This window comes from Lepisosteus oculatus, chromosome 4 (assembly GCF_040954835.1).
Source record: "Lepisosteus oculatus isolate fLepOcu1 chromosome 4, fLepOcu1.hap2, whole genome shotgun sequence".
Classification (NCBI taxonomy): Eukaryota; Metazoa; Chordata; class Actinopteri; order Semionotiformes; family Lepisosteidae; genus Lepisosteus; species Lepisosteus oculatus.
In genome coordinates this window covers 29,028,840-29,045,947 of record NC_090699.1, presented here as the reverse complement: position 1 = coordinate 29,045,947, position 17,108 = coordinate 29,028,840, and the positions used below count along the sequence as shown (strand labels likewise).

The 17,108-nt window shown below is 42.4% G+C and overlaps 2 protein-coding genes across 2 annotated transcripts in view; one reads left to right on the top strand and one right to left on the bottom strand.

Annotated features, from left to right (window-relative positions):
* cdh23 (cadherin-related 23) overlaps positions 1-17,108 on the top strand; it is a 198,507-nt gene that overhangs the window by 158,453 nt on the left and 22,946 nt on the right. The gene's annotated exons all lie outside the window — the stretch shown is intronic.
* Positions 565-16,886, bottom strand: vsir (V-set immunoregulatory receptor). Its single transcript, XM_006630467.3, has 7 exons — positions 16,604-16,886; positions 10,652-11,026; positions 10,274-10,321; positions 7,994-8,107; positions 6,324-6,351; positions 5,731-5,903; positions 565-3,857 (listed from the first exon to the last, which is right to left on the bottom strand). Exons 1-7 carry the CDS (start codon positions 16,674-16,676, stop codon positions 3,820-3,822), a joined length of 849 nt encoding a protein of 282 aa, XP_006630530.2. The 5' UTR covers positions 16,677-16,886; the 3' UTR covers positions 565-3,819.

The following is a 17,108-nucleotide window of genomic DNA, read 5'->3' as shown; positions in this document are numbered from 1 at the left end:
TACAGTATAGTGTCCCCGTCACAATACTGGGGCATTAGGACCCACATGGACCGCAGGGTGAGAGCCCCCTGCTGGCCCCACTAACACGTCTTCCAGCAGCAACCTTAGTTTTTCCCAGGAGGTCTCACATCCAGGTACTGACCAGGCTCACACCTGCTTAGCTTCAGTGGGCTGCCAGTTGTGAGTTGCAGGGTGATATGGCTGCTGGCTATTTACACCCTGTATCTTAATTACTGCTGGGATGAATGAATGCTTAAACATGTACAAGAAGTAGTTTAATTTATCAAACCCTATCCACTCTATACTCTATACATATAGACCTAATAAATGAGTGAGTAACATTGGAAATGGAGGGTGCCAATATCCCATGAAAAGATAGTCTTGTCTTTCTATCTGTGAGTCTCTATCTGGGGCAAGAAAAAAAGGAACAAACTGTGGACTTGACCAAAAAGCAATGAAAGCTGTTCTCTTCTTTACATTACTTTTTCACACAGGTTGGGGTGTAAAGACAGGGCCAGTCAGGGCACAGCACCTGTCCTACTACAGACAGAAGACAAACACGGATTTTATAAACAATACCTTCAGTTTACTGCAATGATACAGATGCATATAAACTTCATAAAAATAACTTTTTTTCTCTCATAAAACAATATGAACAAAGAACTATTCTCTCCTTTGCCTTACAGCATCATAGAAAAATAAGGAAGATAGAGTAGTAAGGAAAGCGAACACTCAAACAAAGACACACCTTCCTCTCTCCAGCACTCACATACATAACACATAACCCCCTGACACAAGAGGGCTGACCACAGTCCTGAGGGTATCCTTTAAAAATCAGTAGCTAGTGAGAACAAAGGGTTATTGTGGCACATTCAGCCCTCATTAAAAAACCTGAAGACTGTGGGTCTCCAACATTATTGTTAACCAGCCATGGGCTTCTGTCTGCTGTACTGCTGAAACCCATTGTAGACCATGTGCTGTACCCCTTCCTAGAATTGTTATTACAGGAAGGGGTTCAGCACATTACAGCTATGAAGAATGCCGACAATAAGGAGAGAGCGGGGAACTGCAGAATAAAAACAAGGCTCTGGGCTGTGTTCATCGATGACATAACGGCCTACTATCCTTTTTTTTATTTTGTTCCTTCCGATTGAAAAAGACAATAAATGTTCATCTGAAGTTCATTAAAGCTGTAAAGTTCATAATCATAATCCTTCATGGATGAAAACTAAAGAATCTGTGGAGAAGAGCTTCAGCAGTACAGCATACAGACATCTCCTTGACTCATGTAACATTCGCTTTTTGCTGGAATTTGCTTTTCCTGCAGGAAGATTAACACATCAGAAAATACAGTCTGGATACAGCCCTCTTTGTGCCGCCAGTCTGTATGGCATCAAAACAGCTTCTTGGGTTACAAATACCTTATTTTTAATGTCGTTAACCTGTAAACAAGCACTTACCAACTTACAGTCCATTTTTCGGCATGATCAGAAATAGCAGGCACCATTTACACATACATTCAGCACTATTACTCTAAAGAAGGAAGTCTTAGAACAGGCAATTCTACTGGGCAGCACTGTTACTTGCTCTACCAGTCTGCAGTCACCCAGCAATAAGAGAGTGCTATTGCCCAGCTTGAAAAGATGCCTTTCGTACTCTGCAGTATGGTCCTGTTTCTAGAACTGATGAGCTGCAGGCTTTCGTACAAACTGTGCTAATGAAATACAAAACCAATATAAATATAGTACATACATTTGAATTTATAGGTCTATACACTTCTGATATCCAGCACCCGTTGGGTTAAACAGAATTCAGCACATTATAGAGCCTGAAAAAGACTGAATTGCAGTGCCAGTGGCAGTGACGCTCCCCCGTTCACCTCTGACGCTCCTACCCGGCCATGCCTGCAGGCTGCAGGGGCTGTCCCTGCTTCAGCCTCACTTCCTGCCCGTTTCAGACAAGCAGAGATGCAACAGACACCAGGTGTTTATCAGACACTGTACAATGGCACAAAAGTGTAAATGAGATGTGTTTATGCTTTTAAACAAAAAGCACACAGGAATTTACAAATAAATCCAAAATAATTGATAAAAAACTAATGAGCACACAACAAAACTAAGGGTGGACCAACTTCAGATGTGTTGTGACTGCATGCCTGCATGTGGTTTTTACCAGAGGGTTCAGTAAGCCTTTAGCTGGAGGCTTTTTAGGTAGAGCAGGTAGTGGCTGAGGTATTGTGCCACCATGCTGTAGGTTGTGGTTACCTCGAAAACTGCAAAGCTCTGCGTGGCACAGTCCATCAGAACTGCATGAGAGAGCAGCAACAGAGAAGGAAGGTGACAGACCAATTAGTCAGGGCCTTGGCAACAGATCTTATGAAGATATCTCACCTTGTGGTGTATGTCTGAGCACATGTCTGTGTCGCTGTGTCTGAGGGACGGCCTCAGTGTCTTGGCAACCACCTCATCCTGCGTCTTGGATGTGTAGACCTATTGACTAGTCTGTGAGAATCTCTTTTTAAGGCACAGTAAAGAATAGATTCTGAGATTGCCAAATGTCCATGTGCACTCTGGTATAGCTGACTTAAGCAAAACTGCATGAATGCTGTGTTACAGCCCTTTGAAGCTCCCCGGTGTGACAGACAGACACCATGTTACTGACATTCTATGAAACCCAGCCATTGATGCAAATGACTGCTGTGCCAAGCTCAGTGCATTCTATCAGTCTGTAGACCTGGACATTTACAGATGTACATTTACTGTATGCGTAGTAGTTCAGGTCGGTGGCTGCGTCAGCATGCGTAGGCTGCAAAGGAACAAGTAATAGGTTTATTCCATGCTGAAAAAAAGAAGAAAGAAAACACAATGTTTCCGCCATGGAGGCTGAAGGCTTCACACCTGAAGAAGGCTCCATGGCTGAAACGTTGTGTTTTCTTTCTTCTTTTTTTCAGCATGGAATAAACCTATTACTTGTTCCTTCACTGTATGTGTTCTATCAGTCTGTAAACATGGACAAAGTCCTGTGATGCAGAATAAAGAGAACTGCCATCCTCACGTGGCCAACTATCCAACAAAAGAGGTGCAAGAGAGAACTGGAGGGCAAGAAGGGAGAAAGGAAACGGCAGAATTCTGCCAGAGATGGCAGAATACAAAGGGAAATAGCTGGAGGGAGGAGTGAAGACAAAGAGGAGGGTGGCTAAGGAGGGGAATGGAGACCAAAGTCTATAAGTAAACAGAGACAAGCGTAATACAAAAAGCTGAAAAAACAAAACTCCCATCTCTGGATTTTGCACTGAATTAACAATCCCAGCCCTAATCAGACATTGTGTTGTTTGCACATTTGGCCATATGACACTGCCACCATTACTGACATATGGATCAATGCAACATAGTTCTACTTAGACAAACATGACTGGGAGCTTCACGCTGTGCTAATCACGGGCCAGTCCAACGCAGGTGGTGTCTGAATGCACCGAGTGTTACCCAAAGAGAAGTCCCCACTGCAACAAGTTGCAAAGGAAGCAAGGTCCGTTTATCCTTTAGACGTTTTTGCAAGTGTGAAATGTGTTATTCCCATTGTTATCTTCAGCCACACAGCAAGGAAGAGAACAGAAAAGAGTCACGTAGTAAAAACCCAGTGACAGCCTTGCACTGAGGACAGTCTGAGAACAAGATCTATATAGCTTTCAAAATCCAGAAAAACAATGACTTCTGGGTAATGAAAAATCTGGGGTTTTACGTACAGTGTGCTCGTGCTGAAAATGTTTTTTTAGAAAAATCTTGTGGCCCATATGCCCATGTGTCATATTCCACTCCCCAGCTATACTTTTATTAAGTCAGGGGACTCCGGAATGGGATCTGTAAAACACAGAGACAAGAGAGAAACAATCCTCAGTTAATATACACTATATACAGTATAACAATATACAGAAGTGGGTATTGAAGTTTTTTATTCTTAACACCAACTAATTTTTGTACTGGGCCTCACCTAATTGCAGCATTTGATCAGAGTTAAGCACATCGCAGGTTGCTAAGAATCCCTCAAAACTATCTTCTGCAGGCTCAAGTGCCACACCGCTTAGTCAAAAATGGGCAAATTTAAAATTCAGACTCTTATCCAAACTCTCATGTTCTCTTTTCAGATTCTCTTCTTTAACATACAGTTCCTTTTTAAATACAGTCACCCAGTTCCCCACCGTGCCTTCCAATTCAGGGTTGTGGGAAAGCTGCAACCTATCCTGGCAAGAGATGAGTGCAAGGCAGGACACACTCAGACGCAAATACAGACACACGCACACTCATACCAGCCCATTAACCTACCGGTGCAGCATGTCTTTGGACTTTGGGAGGAAACGGGAGCACCTAGAGGGAACCCAAGCTCCAACTCCATGCAGACAGTATGCCAGATCTGGAATTGAGCCCAGGGCTCCAGTGCTGTGAGGCAGCATTGTGACCACTGCCCCACCATGCCACTTTTTTTAAATACAACACGACTTCAATTGTCCACAAACAACAGAAATGCTTCTACTGTGACTTCTCTGTGTGTCAGCCACCCCCACTAACATGCACACAGATACACAGCAAGGACCTGTGGCCCACTAACCTTGGTGTTCTCATTTAAAAAGAGGATGTGGGACTGGATTTCCACATGCAAAACTTTCATGATAAGCAAAACAATTATGAGTGCTCTCTCAAAGCTGCCTCATAAACACCTTAAAGCAGAATTGTCCCCGGAATATGCTCACCAGACTTGCAAGCATAAGACTTCTCCTTGTGTGTTTGCCAGGCCCTGCATCACGAATGATACCAAGCTACCCAAATGTTTTTCCATTGGCTGTCTTTTGTACATGGGACAGTGATGTAAACACATTCTATTTATTTTAAAAACCATTTCATTTTCCATAACATTATGATTGGGTAAGAGCTAGTTAAGGTTCATAGCCATAATTTATTGAAACTGCATTCTCTCTCTAATGTGTATAAAACACAAAAATAATATTTCTGTTCATATTAAAATTAGCCCAAGCCTCTATACAATAGTTTCAGGGGCTGTGTGAGATCCAAGCTCTGTGGCCTTACATGGCCAATTTAAAGGAGAATTATAGCTGTCCCACCCACCACCATCATCTTCACTGTCACCGAAAATGCAATCGAGCCATGATGCAAACAGAAGAGGAACTGGTCAGAGACTGTGGAATTAAATAACATAATGCACAAGCCATAAAAAGGGGAAGCTTGAGTACAAAAAATTCCACTGGCTCATATCTTCTAACGGATACTGTATTCGGAAAAGAAGGAACCAAACAAAAATGACCCCAAACACCACAATCAAATCCCGATCAGATTCCCACCCCAAGTGCTCCACAGCTGATGCCATAGCGTGCATTTAACCTATTCCAAGAATTTTGGAATGGAGAACATTGTCTACTCTGTCACCTCTCTACAATCATTCTCTACACTCAATAGTCATTGCAAGAAGCTGAAGCATTACAGACATCAGCAAGTCCTTCTCTTGTCTGTGAAACAGGCTTTCCAGTAAATACCCGACCACCTCCACTGAACTAGTCAGGAAGCGTTAGATCAGTTCTGGAATTTGATCAATCATGACCTAAAGATCACACCCCTCACTAGGATGGATAATTTAGGAGATCTTGGCTGGGTTACATTCAACATTATGTCATTGTCTCTGCTTGGCTCTTCCAGTCAGCATCATGTTAAAGTAGGAGCTCACCTTGAGAAGGGAAAAAGACATCTCCGTTTGGGGGGGGCGACAGTGGTGTCCCGGGTTCTGACAGCAGGTGGCGGCCTGTCTCTGACTGCTGTCGCATGATCTGGGACACCGTGCGTGTCTTCACCTGAGGCGACTCCCCCAGAAACACTGGGTTCTCATGGCCCTGTGCCGCACTGTATAGAGTCATGACAAGAAGGGACACAGTGCTTTGTGGTTTTTGCCTTTGTTTTAGATTTATCTACTTTTTAACTACTAATGAGCTGATACAGTTTTATTCTAAGCTTGTCAGCTATTAATTGTACTCAAGCTCATGTAATGAGTAACCAAAAATAAGTCCTACCACTATAACTAATATGAATGGTAATATATATATATATTACCATTAATACAAATTAATCTAAATATATTACCATTATCCCACGACACCATATAGTATATAGGGGTTTGGCAAATGACGACATGACTTATTACCATTAATAAAAATATACTTATACAGGTGATAAACTGTTTTGCAAGGTACAGAACCAAGCAGAGTGAGAGAAATGAAGCAAAGGGTACAGAATGAGGAAGACGTTTAGTGGTTCAGCACTCACCTGTCCATCCTCACCAGCTCCTGGGCTCCTACAAGAGAGAGAAAGAAAACTATTAGTTCTCCCATCACAGTGTGAGTCACTGATAAAGCAGCTTTGTGACAGGTAATCACAGACCACCATGACTGAGGCCCGCTTTATCGAAGCAACCTAGAGGAGTCCACTAACACACATAAAAACGATTCCACCTCGTGGAATACCAGGGAAACCTCAGTAAATTAGCGCCACCAGAAAATTGACAACAATAATCATAACAGTAGTATTTCAGGATATTTTGCACCCCACCACCCCTCATCTTTGAACCTAAATCACCCCAAAATCCCAACAATCTGTTCCAGTAGGTGGCTTTCCAGGGACTTGGGGGACTAGAATCTATGCTCTATTTGTTCATTTCTGGAAAATAATAAGACCCAGAAGACGTTATGTGCCTTGTGTGTGTTTTAGTGCTTTGCATTGAGTAAGAATGCTGAGTTGTGGACCTACAGGGTCAAGGTTGTTCTGGTTTTCATCCCACCTGAGTTACTCATTTACGTAACTGACCTGTTTGCAAGCTTCAGGTAGTTAAAGCCATTTTCTCAGGCTGTTCACAATTTAAAGAGATCCATAAAATGGTCTGGGTGGTAGCCTTGGAGGAACCGAGCGGAGAGAGCTTGCCAGTTTGTGAGTCAGGCTCATGGCTGTCTCTGTCCCCAGGGCCACTGGTTCCCAGTGGGTGCAGGAGAATCTGCTGTCAGTAGCTCTGTTGGCGTGACAACAAAGTCGGGTATTGCCACAGCACTTCTCCTCGAGCAGTTAGGGCCCAGCTGTGGCTGGGTTTGGCAACAAAGGTGTAGCAACTGGGGACACTTGAGTTCTTTTATGGGAAGGAATTGTGCAACAGGCCCTGCATGTGGTTGTGTAAAAGCCTGTGGCAGGCTTGACGTGACTCTTTAAAGAAAGGAGTCAGTGCTGAGAGACAATGTCAGAGATTTAAAACCTCTTCTGGGGTACTCTCCATTTTTGCATGACTTCAGTCACACACTCGTTTACTCCCACTGGCTCTAAGACAAAGGGCTCCTCTCTAACTGTTCTTGAGCCAGGAAATGCAACTCACAATAACAAAAGAAGTCTAATAACAAAAGAAGTGGGCAGTAGTGTCAGGGGAAATTTCAAGAACCATGTATACATCTGCTGCGTGTTTTAAACAGACTGGCTACCTCCTTCTGTGATCCACTTTAAGGAACTGGTGCTGCACATCCAAACTTCTGTATTTCACAAACAGCTGGAAGTGAGATACTGACCAGGGTAGGGGTGGAGCGGTTACTGAGGCTGATTTACTTCAACTTTTCTTTTGTTGTGTTTATTATGCATGGAAACTGTTGGAAAGTGAGTGTTTTTGTGAGTGAGGGATTCAGGCATGTACAGAGGTCCAATCTTATGAGATGCTTATGAGCGTCTATTTTGCAGGCAAATAATAGGGTTCTGGGTGGCACGGTGACATGTTGGTGCTGCAGCCTCAAAGCTCCTGAACATTATTTCCAGCCTTTGGTAGAGTCTGTGTTTTCACTCATGTTCACACAGGTTTTCAATGGGTACTCTAGTTTCCTCAATTTGATTGACTAATCTAAATTGCTGCCTTCTGGTAAAGGAATGGAATGTGCTTCTACTCCTGTACAGCTGTGTAAGATACTCACGGCGGTTGGTGTTGACTGTCTGCCTCTGTTTGTACACCAGCAGCAGGATCAGTGGCAGAGCCAGGATTCCAATGATGCATGCGGCAGTGGCCAGACCAGCAGCAGTAGCAGAGCCTGAGATTTCCAAACACACAGAGGGAGAGAGAATGAGAGAGGAGGATGAGGATGGAAAGAGCAGTGGAAAGAGAATGTAACTCCTGAAAAAAAGCCAGTAAAACTCCTGACCCTTCCAAGCGCTGACTGGAATCCCCCACAGGCAGTGAAATTACATTACCACACTCCCTTACCATAAACATCTCCTCCCAGATGAGGATTAATATTCAGGAAAGCCCTGGCACAGAGCCCTGGTATCAGCCCTAACAAGGAACTACACCAGAAGTTTTCAGTTCAGGTGCTGGGAGACCACTTCGTCTTCTGGTTTTTGTTCAAGTTTCTAAATCAATTTCACTTTTCTATTTGAGATGTCTTTCTAAAATGTACTTCGTTTCTAAAACAGATTTATGGGGTTTATAATTGGTACCAATGCTGTATTAGTTCCTGAGTTTCAGAACTCTCCTTGTGCAGGTTTGTGGCCTGAAATGTAACAACAAGACCTCTACAGGAGTAAAAACCAAAGACACATTGCAGAAATATTTGATAGCTTCTCAATCCCAATCATGTCTGTTCATGATAGACTAATTGCCTGTTAAAAGCTGTGCAGAAATAGCGAAAAAATGTCCTAATTAGCAAACCTGGGAGAGACTGCATAAAGTTCAGTATCCTGACCTAATTTTGAGTTCAGAAAAAAGCCTAACTAACCAAAAATCAGATTAGTTACAGGCACTAACACTGGTAATAGAGGGCCAAGCTACAAATTAGCAGTCACAAGGTTCCCTCAGGATCAGGAGCCCCACTAAACACTGAACTCTGCTACTGTAGTGAGAAGGTAAAATCACAAAATCACCTGTAGAGCTATCCAAAATAAAGGTACCCACCGGCAAAATATCTCACTGCTTTCAAGACCACAAAACATGAAATCATATTAGCAAAATGTAGAAATAGTGATCCCACATTGGCTACTTGAAAAGGCAGAAGAGAGCCCATCTCTGCAAGAATGACAGAGAATCTTAAATTCGTATTAGGAAGAGGGGAGGGCTGTGTACCATCTGTTAATAATGTATATGCATGTCACTGTAGTTGTGATTGGAAATTTCTGTGCTCTGGCACAAACACAAAGAGAGCACAAGTTATGCTAATAAAGCTAATCTGAATTGAATTAGACTGGCTGCCAGAATAGAGGGCTTCCTGTTTGGGAGAAGAGAGGAAAACCTGCAGGTCTTTTGCGGGAGAACTATGAAAGGGAGTAGAAGTAGCTAAAGATTTTCCAGTATCCGGCCATAGAGCCAAAGATGCCCTTGCTGGTGTTTTCAGCAGTATGTTAATCTCATACTGGTCCATTTTATGTCCTGGGAGGGAACGAAAAAGGACAAAATACAGGATGAGGAATAGGAACCATTCACACGAATGGTTGTAATTCTATACGAAACACCCACTCAGTTTAATGCATCCCGTAGTGGTGTATCATGGAAAGTTAGTCACTCAGAATTTTCATGTGGTAGTACAGCCTGTGTGTCTTGAAGGATTGAGGCACTGTCTGAGATGTCTTCAATTTGCCTGAAAATTGGAGAACCCTGTACTTTGTATTATTTGATGCACCCAAGTTTTGTACAAAAAAAGTGCTGGAGTAAATACAGTATATACTCCAGTGAACATATCCATCAAATACATATCTAAAGCCTTTTCTTACTTTCTTTCTCATCCACCTCTGATCTTCCTCCTTACCTCTTCTTTCACACTTTCTCATCCTTTTCTCCCCATCTCCTTCCTGACTTTCTCATTTTCTCTGTCCATCTTTCTCCCCTTCTCTTCCTCACCTCCCTCTGATCCTTCTCTCTCTCTTGCTCTGACTCAACAGTTGCACTGTTGCTATCGCTCTGCAGTCTTGTCTTAATCTTTTACAGCACACTGACTCATCATACAACCACATGGAAAAAGGAAGTTCTAACATTTGCATGTGGCACGTGCATGTGCGTAGCCGTGCTACGCAGGCTGTGTTTGTAGTCTAAAGATAACAAGTTTTGAATCTGTCACTCTGTGAACAGCATAGTCTAACTAACCCATGACCTCTAGTCATTTGGAAGACTGCTGTTTTTTATTTACTGTTGTTGCTGTTGGTAAAGAAAACTAGTTCTTCCAGCTTGATATCCAATTCCCTTTTCTTGACATGACTGTGGGTCTTACCGTCTTCGCTCTTGGCATACGTGGTGCAATGGTGACTGTTGTTGTTCCCTAAAAAAGCACAAGGAACATGCCCATTAGAACAGGTGAACACCATCCATAATACATCAAAATACATCAAATTTCACCTGTAGAAATAAACTGTGCTTATCATAACCACCTGAATTAATTACTCTGTAAGGGTACAGTGTTGCAGTAACAGTGAAAAGAAAAGACAGTCACCCCACTGATCATGGGAGCACAAAAGAGGGTATTATTGAATCAAAGCAGCACGAGTTTCTCGGTAGATGGTGCTAACAGGAAGCATGGTATTGACTGATAATAACAGGAAATGCAGGCCATACTAGTTGTCAGTAACAGGAATAACAGCGGAGTCCTTACTGGGAGACATTAGGAGCCTGACAAAGCTGTGCTGTAAAATGTGGTGTTGATTCTTGTCATAGAGAATGCAGCAGTAGCGTCCCTGGTCGAGCTGTGTTAAGTTGATCAGGCTGACTGTCAGGTTGCCTTTGCTGATGCCAGACAGCACGCCTGGGCCATGACCGTGCCCATGGCTGTGGCCGTGGGTGGGGGTGCGGTTGTGCGGCTGGCGTGGGTGGATCTTCTCACACGGCTTCTCAAGATGGGGGGTAAAATACCAGCTGTACCCCAGGTGATTCTCTTCCCCCTTGAAGGTGCAAATCAGGGTGACATTAGCCCCTTCCGGGCAGTAGTAGGATTCATAAGGAGCTGAGATTGTCATGGACCATATGCCATCTGGAGAGGAGACAAGAAGAGAGAAAGGGACCAGGAGTGAATATTAAATTCTGTGTTTGCTTTGATAATCTGTCAGGATTCAGTTAAAAGCAGTCACCTATCAGTGCAAACCTCACAGTGGTACTGAAGTGGAAAGGAAATTGTAACTCTAGAATTCAGTGTAATTTTGTGTATGCCTGTTCACTCAACACCCAGTTTTCCATTTATGGAAATACACTAAATTTTCCATCTACCATATGTAGTTACTATACAGTGTTGGTGCAGCTTACCTGATTCACTGGGACCCTTCAAGAAATATTAATAAATAATTGATCAATAAACCACCTAGCAGTTCTTAGGTTCCCATGGAAGAAAACTTTTCTGCAGTTTCCCCTCTGTCTTTCTGTTTGGCAGGGGTGTGGGCTTCTGACTTGTTTGGGAGAGCTGTGCTGCCTGACTGAGAGCTGCCGTGCCTCCATGAGCACAGTGTTCTTGAACTCTGCAATGCACACTAGGCCCTGGCTCCGTGCTCTCGTGGAGAGGACAATGAATATAGGTTGTGGTTTTGTAGTGCAACACCTCAGCAAGACAAGAAGCTTTGCAGAACACAGACGCTTCTGCAGCTCTTGAACACTGGGGAGCAACACCTTTTTTCTTTTTCTAGGTCAGCTCACCTAGCTTCCTGCCATTGGACAGTGTGCAGGTTTGCAGGATGATTAGCATAAGTTGTCTAGGGCAAAATCACACAGTCAGGCAACCAAGACAAGAATGCAGCAGTTAAATTACAACTGTTCTCAGCCAGGGAGGACAAAACAGCCAGATACACAATTGTATTCCCTGTGTGGTCAAAAATGACCCGAGTCTTACATAAGAAAGAACACCACAATATGTTTTTTGGAATCACCCTGATGACAACTTTTCTATTTTAACCTCCAAACACGAGATAGGAGAGCCACTGACTAGGATGACCAAATCTTGTTTTATAATATATAATTAATTAGCAGAATTGAGAAACATGCTTTGGGTCATTGGATGGTTATATATTTTCACTTATATACTTTGACTGGAATGGGTAAATTCTTTTTTTTTGTTCAGTGTTCTTTGATATAAGAACGATGATAACAAAATAAGCGATGCATGAATCAGTTGTGGCACGTCCTTGCTTCCTATTCATTCTTACGAAGCTGCTCTCCAGGGGCCTCTCTGCTAAATCACTAGGCTGCTGAAAGCTGCAGTTTCCTGCGGGAGCTAGGCTGCATGCTGTTGGAGAGAGCAGAGGGTGATAATGGCACTTACAAGGCGATCCTCTTTACAGGAATGTTTCTTCCTAAAACAGAACCGTGCAAGCATACTAACAGCCTGGCTATGGGGAATTTTTAAATTCCTTTTAATCTGATTTTATGTTAATCTACACCACAAGTTAATATTTTCATGGATCGTGATTTAAACACAATGATATGCACCTGTAACCATCACATTCTTTGTGATATAACTGGGGTGGAGTGACAGAAGCGCACTGCGGATGGCTGTGTCAAAAATCTCCTTCAACACTGCTGCCACTGAGGAAGTTCAGCAGGCTAATGGGATGTCCGGGGCAAGCAAATACTAATGCCCTTTGGATGTCTGTTTCAGTCCATGCAAAACAAAGCCGGCTATTTTTCAGGGCTTATTTATATATAAAACGAGAACAGGAATCTTCAACATTTCCTCCTTAGTGTTTGCTTCTCTCCCAGGAATATCCAAGCCTGAAGTCAGGGAATTGTGCGGACATGAGTCATTTGGCTTAAGGGTAGATGAATCCGGCTTTATTTCCTTGCCTTGTTGACACAACCATATCTCTCAATTACGATTTCTCATCTGCCTACACCCCCAACGAGTCTGCTATCTGTTATATTTCTGCTGAAGACATATCTGAGCACATCTGCCACTCTGACTCTGCACTAACACTGCAGTCTGTTTGATCACCGACAATATTAGTGCAGAATACCAATACTGCCAGCTTCATTGTCTTTGTAGAGTACCGGAGTCCCAAAACTCTTCTGCTCTTTCGCATCCTGATCAACAGGATCAACAATACAGGAAGGGAAGGCCAGGCAAACTGGAAGAATTCTTAGCCACTTGACCCACGATTACTGACCCTTGCCCTACATTGTGAGAAGCTCTTCAAAATAGCTTATCCTTGTAAACACTAGGATGATGTGCAAGACTGACAAGGTTCACCATCTCAAAATGCTTTGGTTGGTTTAGGAAGTCAATGTGAATGTGACTGAAACCTCCCTCAGAGAACACCAGACAGAGAAATCAGCTGAGAAGGACCTAGCCACTGCCATTTAATGAAGACACAGCACTTGTGGTATAGCAGTCTCTCTTGCTGACTCAGGGGGTTTCGTATTCGTTTGTTCGCTCAGATGCAGACAGGGACTTGTCTGCCGATGGTGAGAGAACACCAGCAATTCGCTAAAGAACTGCTGTGGCCAGAATCTCCCAAGGAAGTGCTCTTGAATAGTCCAGCAGCACTCAGGAACTGGATAACTTGTGAGCCTCCTCTGCATTCTGATTTGCACAATATGTACAGTACAATGGCCAGGGTCAGGGTTCGTATTGGATGTAAACAGAGGAAATGCATAAAATATTCAAGTTATTCGCGTCCAGCACTTAACAGTGAAATTGCGGTCATTTATTAATCAGTTTGACCCCATAACAAAACACCACCCCTTGGTATTTCCCATCAATTAGTTACCCTGATTAAGACCAGGGGACCAACACAAACATTCCTTTCAATTTCTTTCAGTTTAATTTAGCTTCTACACATTGGACCTTAGTTGTAAAGCATGCTGTACCATGCTAGACTTAATGGAGAGAAAAAAATAATTCCTACTTTTACTAAATCAAAATGTCTTTTTTATGTAGCTATAGCCACAGATTTCCATCATTCAAGATGGAAATCACACAATCTACAATGCCAAGGTCATGTCTAATACAGTATGTTGGCCACAGCTGTAGGAAATCCTTACATCCTGAGTCAGATGTTTAATGTTTCATTGTGTTCACCTGCTACGAGAAAAACAGGCACAGACTTGCTGAGAATTTGACTTAGACCTCAGGGTGACATGTGTTTAGTAGACATTGTGTGTGAACAATTACAATAATCCACTGACACTAAAAGCTTTAGCCTAAACTATAAATGAAACCATAAAGGAATTCATGTAGCACATTCCCTCAATACCTATTCCATCTGCCCAGGAAGAAAAGTTTAACTGGAAAAAAATCAAGAACCTCTACAGAAACTGTGTAAAGATAAGATGCAAAAGCTCAGTGCAGATGTATGAGTTCAGGGATCGGGTAAACACTCCCTGAAGGACTCTAGCTCATAAACCTCAGAGAGCTGTTTATCTTGAGTATAAACCTGTATTGAGCAAGAGCTGAAATGACACAGGGCTTGCAGCTGTAACATTACACTATACACTACCACTGTCAGACTTGTGTTTGCTGCAGTCTCCTTACATTCTGCTCACAGGTATTGTAACATCCACAGTGCTCTCTATCAAATGCCTCTTCTTCAGGTTTCATCAGGTTAAAAGCTATTAGGAACTGGTACAGATAAAGAGATATCATGATTAAATATTAATTTCCACTGTTATACTCCTTATATCCTTTCATTCCACCTCTGTGTTTTCAAACTCCTGCCTTTGAGAAATCTCTCCCTGGACATGAGATGCGGTTGAGGCTTGAACCTTAACGTGGTACATTCTGACAGCACACAGGTCTTGGCCCCATGCACGAGGCACATGTACTAATGGGAATCTCTCATACAAATGGTTCATACATAATGCACCAGCATGATGGTCAGGATGACCTGCTCTTATTTCTTATGTTCCTTTATACAGAACAGTCAAGATTCTTGGTACATCAATACAGAACTGTGAGAATTCTTGGTACATCAATACAGAACTCTGAGGGTTCCTGGTACCTCAATATTGAACTGTGGGGACTCAGCTTAAATCACTACTAAACAACATTGCTCTTGGTACATTGATATAGAACAACAGGGTTACATGATAGATCTTATAATAATTATTATAATAAGATAGAGCTTTATAAGTATTTCTGAGATAAATAATTAGAGACACAATGTATTTACTCTCTTCGAAGGTTTAAGATCAGCGATTACCCATGAGCAGCAGTAGAAGGCAAGACTATGCTACTTGCAACACAGTGTGAGATTATTAACAAGACAAAAGGTTAAAGGTCTCTATGAAAAAAAAATTAGAAGACTTCATAATGCTAGCTTCATCACAAACAGCAGAAAATAAAAAGAATATTATGCAACCTTGCACACCAAATTTAACACTCAGTTGGAAATATGAAAATAAGGTAGCTGCTTATTCTCCACAGTGTTACATAAAAAAACAAAGTCAAAATGCATGCCATCGGCTATTTTAGTGCTAAATATGCATAACTTCTGTGCATGCAGTTTTTTCCCATGTTGTGTATCTCAGTGTGTGTCAAAAAAGTCTTCCTCTGCTGTTTCTCTACTGTTTCCTTAGTTTGAGGCCTATCTGAGCTACAGAAAAATTACTCCCAAGACAAAAACAAACAACAAAAGACAAAGTATAAAGTTATGCTGCAGGATAGATTAAGACGTTCTACAGCCTGCTGTGCCAACATTAACTGCATTGACCATTGCACTAAACCTGGGTAGTCAATCTTAGAATTTCCATGCTATACCATTGGTTACCCCTGCACTGCCAAGAATCAGAATTTGATCAGGTAGGGTTTGTTAGTGTGTGGTGGTTAAAATCCATTGATAAGAGGCTACCTTGACGTAACAGCTGTTTCTTGTCACAGTTGGGGCACCCTGCAGTGGCTGTATTTCTGTTGGGGGGGTGGAAAGGGATAAGGTGTTGTGCCCTTGTGGGTGGGGTGCAGATAGGTTAAGTAAACTTTCCAAATCAGCACCAGATTTTGTTTACTTAGGAATCCAGAACATTCACGGTCTTTGTTATCACAACTGTTTGTTTGGTTTGGTTGATTTTTTTGTTAAGAACTCAAATCTAAAATATATAAAATAAAAAAAAATGTATTGCAAATTTTATTTGTGCAAGAAAACGATCGCAAAAACAGCAGCAGGCTACTTTTGGCCAACAGGAAATTACAACAGATGTTCCTTATCACTTCGAGCCAGTCCTGTCTGATCCAGCTGCTGCGACGAGCTCGAGTGAGCACGCAGCTGTAATCGGTTTATGTACAATCAAGACGTGCAAATATGAATTCATATTTTATTATTTACCACTTCCAAAACACGGGTAATGCAACCGACAATTCTTGTACGCTAAATCTAATTAAAAATGCTTTTTAAAAGTGAATGTTGAACATGGAAATATATGTCCTCTGGATCAGAAGACAACTAGCACTCTATAGTAGTTTTTAAGAATCCAGGACAGAATTGAATAAATACCAATGAGCTACATCTACTCGCCACTGCCCAAACCGCTCCCACAACACAGCAACAAGTACCAGCAAGCCAAGTGCAGTTAGATCATCAGTAGTGATAAAAAAAAACACATGAAACGTCTTTGGGTGGGTTTCCTTGCTTACCCGTAGTTATGACAGACAAGGCAACGCAGAACCGTAAGACACCAACCAAGCTCATTGTGCTTCGGATCCCCATCCGTAAATCCAATGCGATCTGTTTTTGTTTAATCGTTGAGTTAAATCCCCTCCGATCCGGATGTCATACCCAGCGATTATCTCCGAAGCTGCTCGACTTCTACTCCGAAACAGCGACAGAGTTAAGGCAAGGAGACACAGGAAGCGGGCACAGCCAGCGACCTGCCTCCTCCCTCTCTACTCTCTACGCCTCCCTCCTGAGACGCTGACGGCGGGCCGAGCCATTACTGCTGCTAAGCCCGAAAAGTTTTTTTTTTGTTATACCTCATTATACTTAGCGCCTCCCTTTGTGAAAGACTGACTCAGTTCTATATACAGTACAGCATGTACGCGGGTGTTATGTTAGAAAGTGGAACATCGTCCGAAAGTGATAGGCCGAAAGGTGACGTTTAAAAAAAGCAGATTATCACACATTAATACATGTACTGTAAAG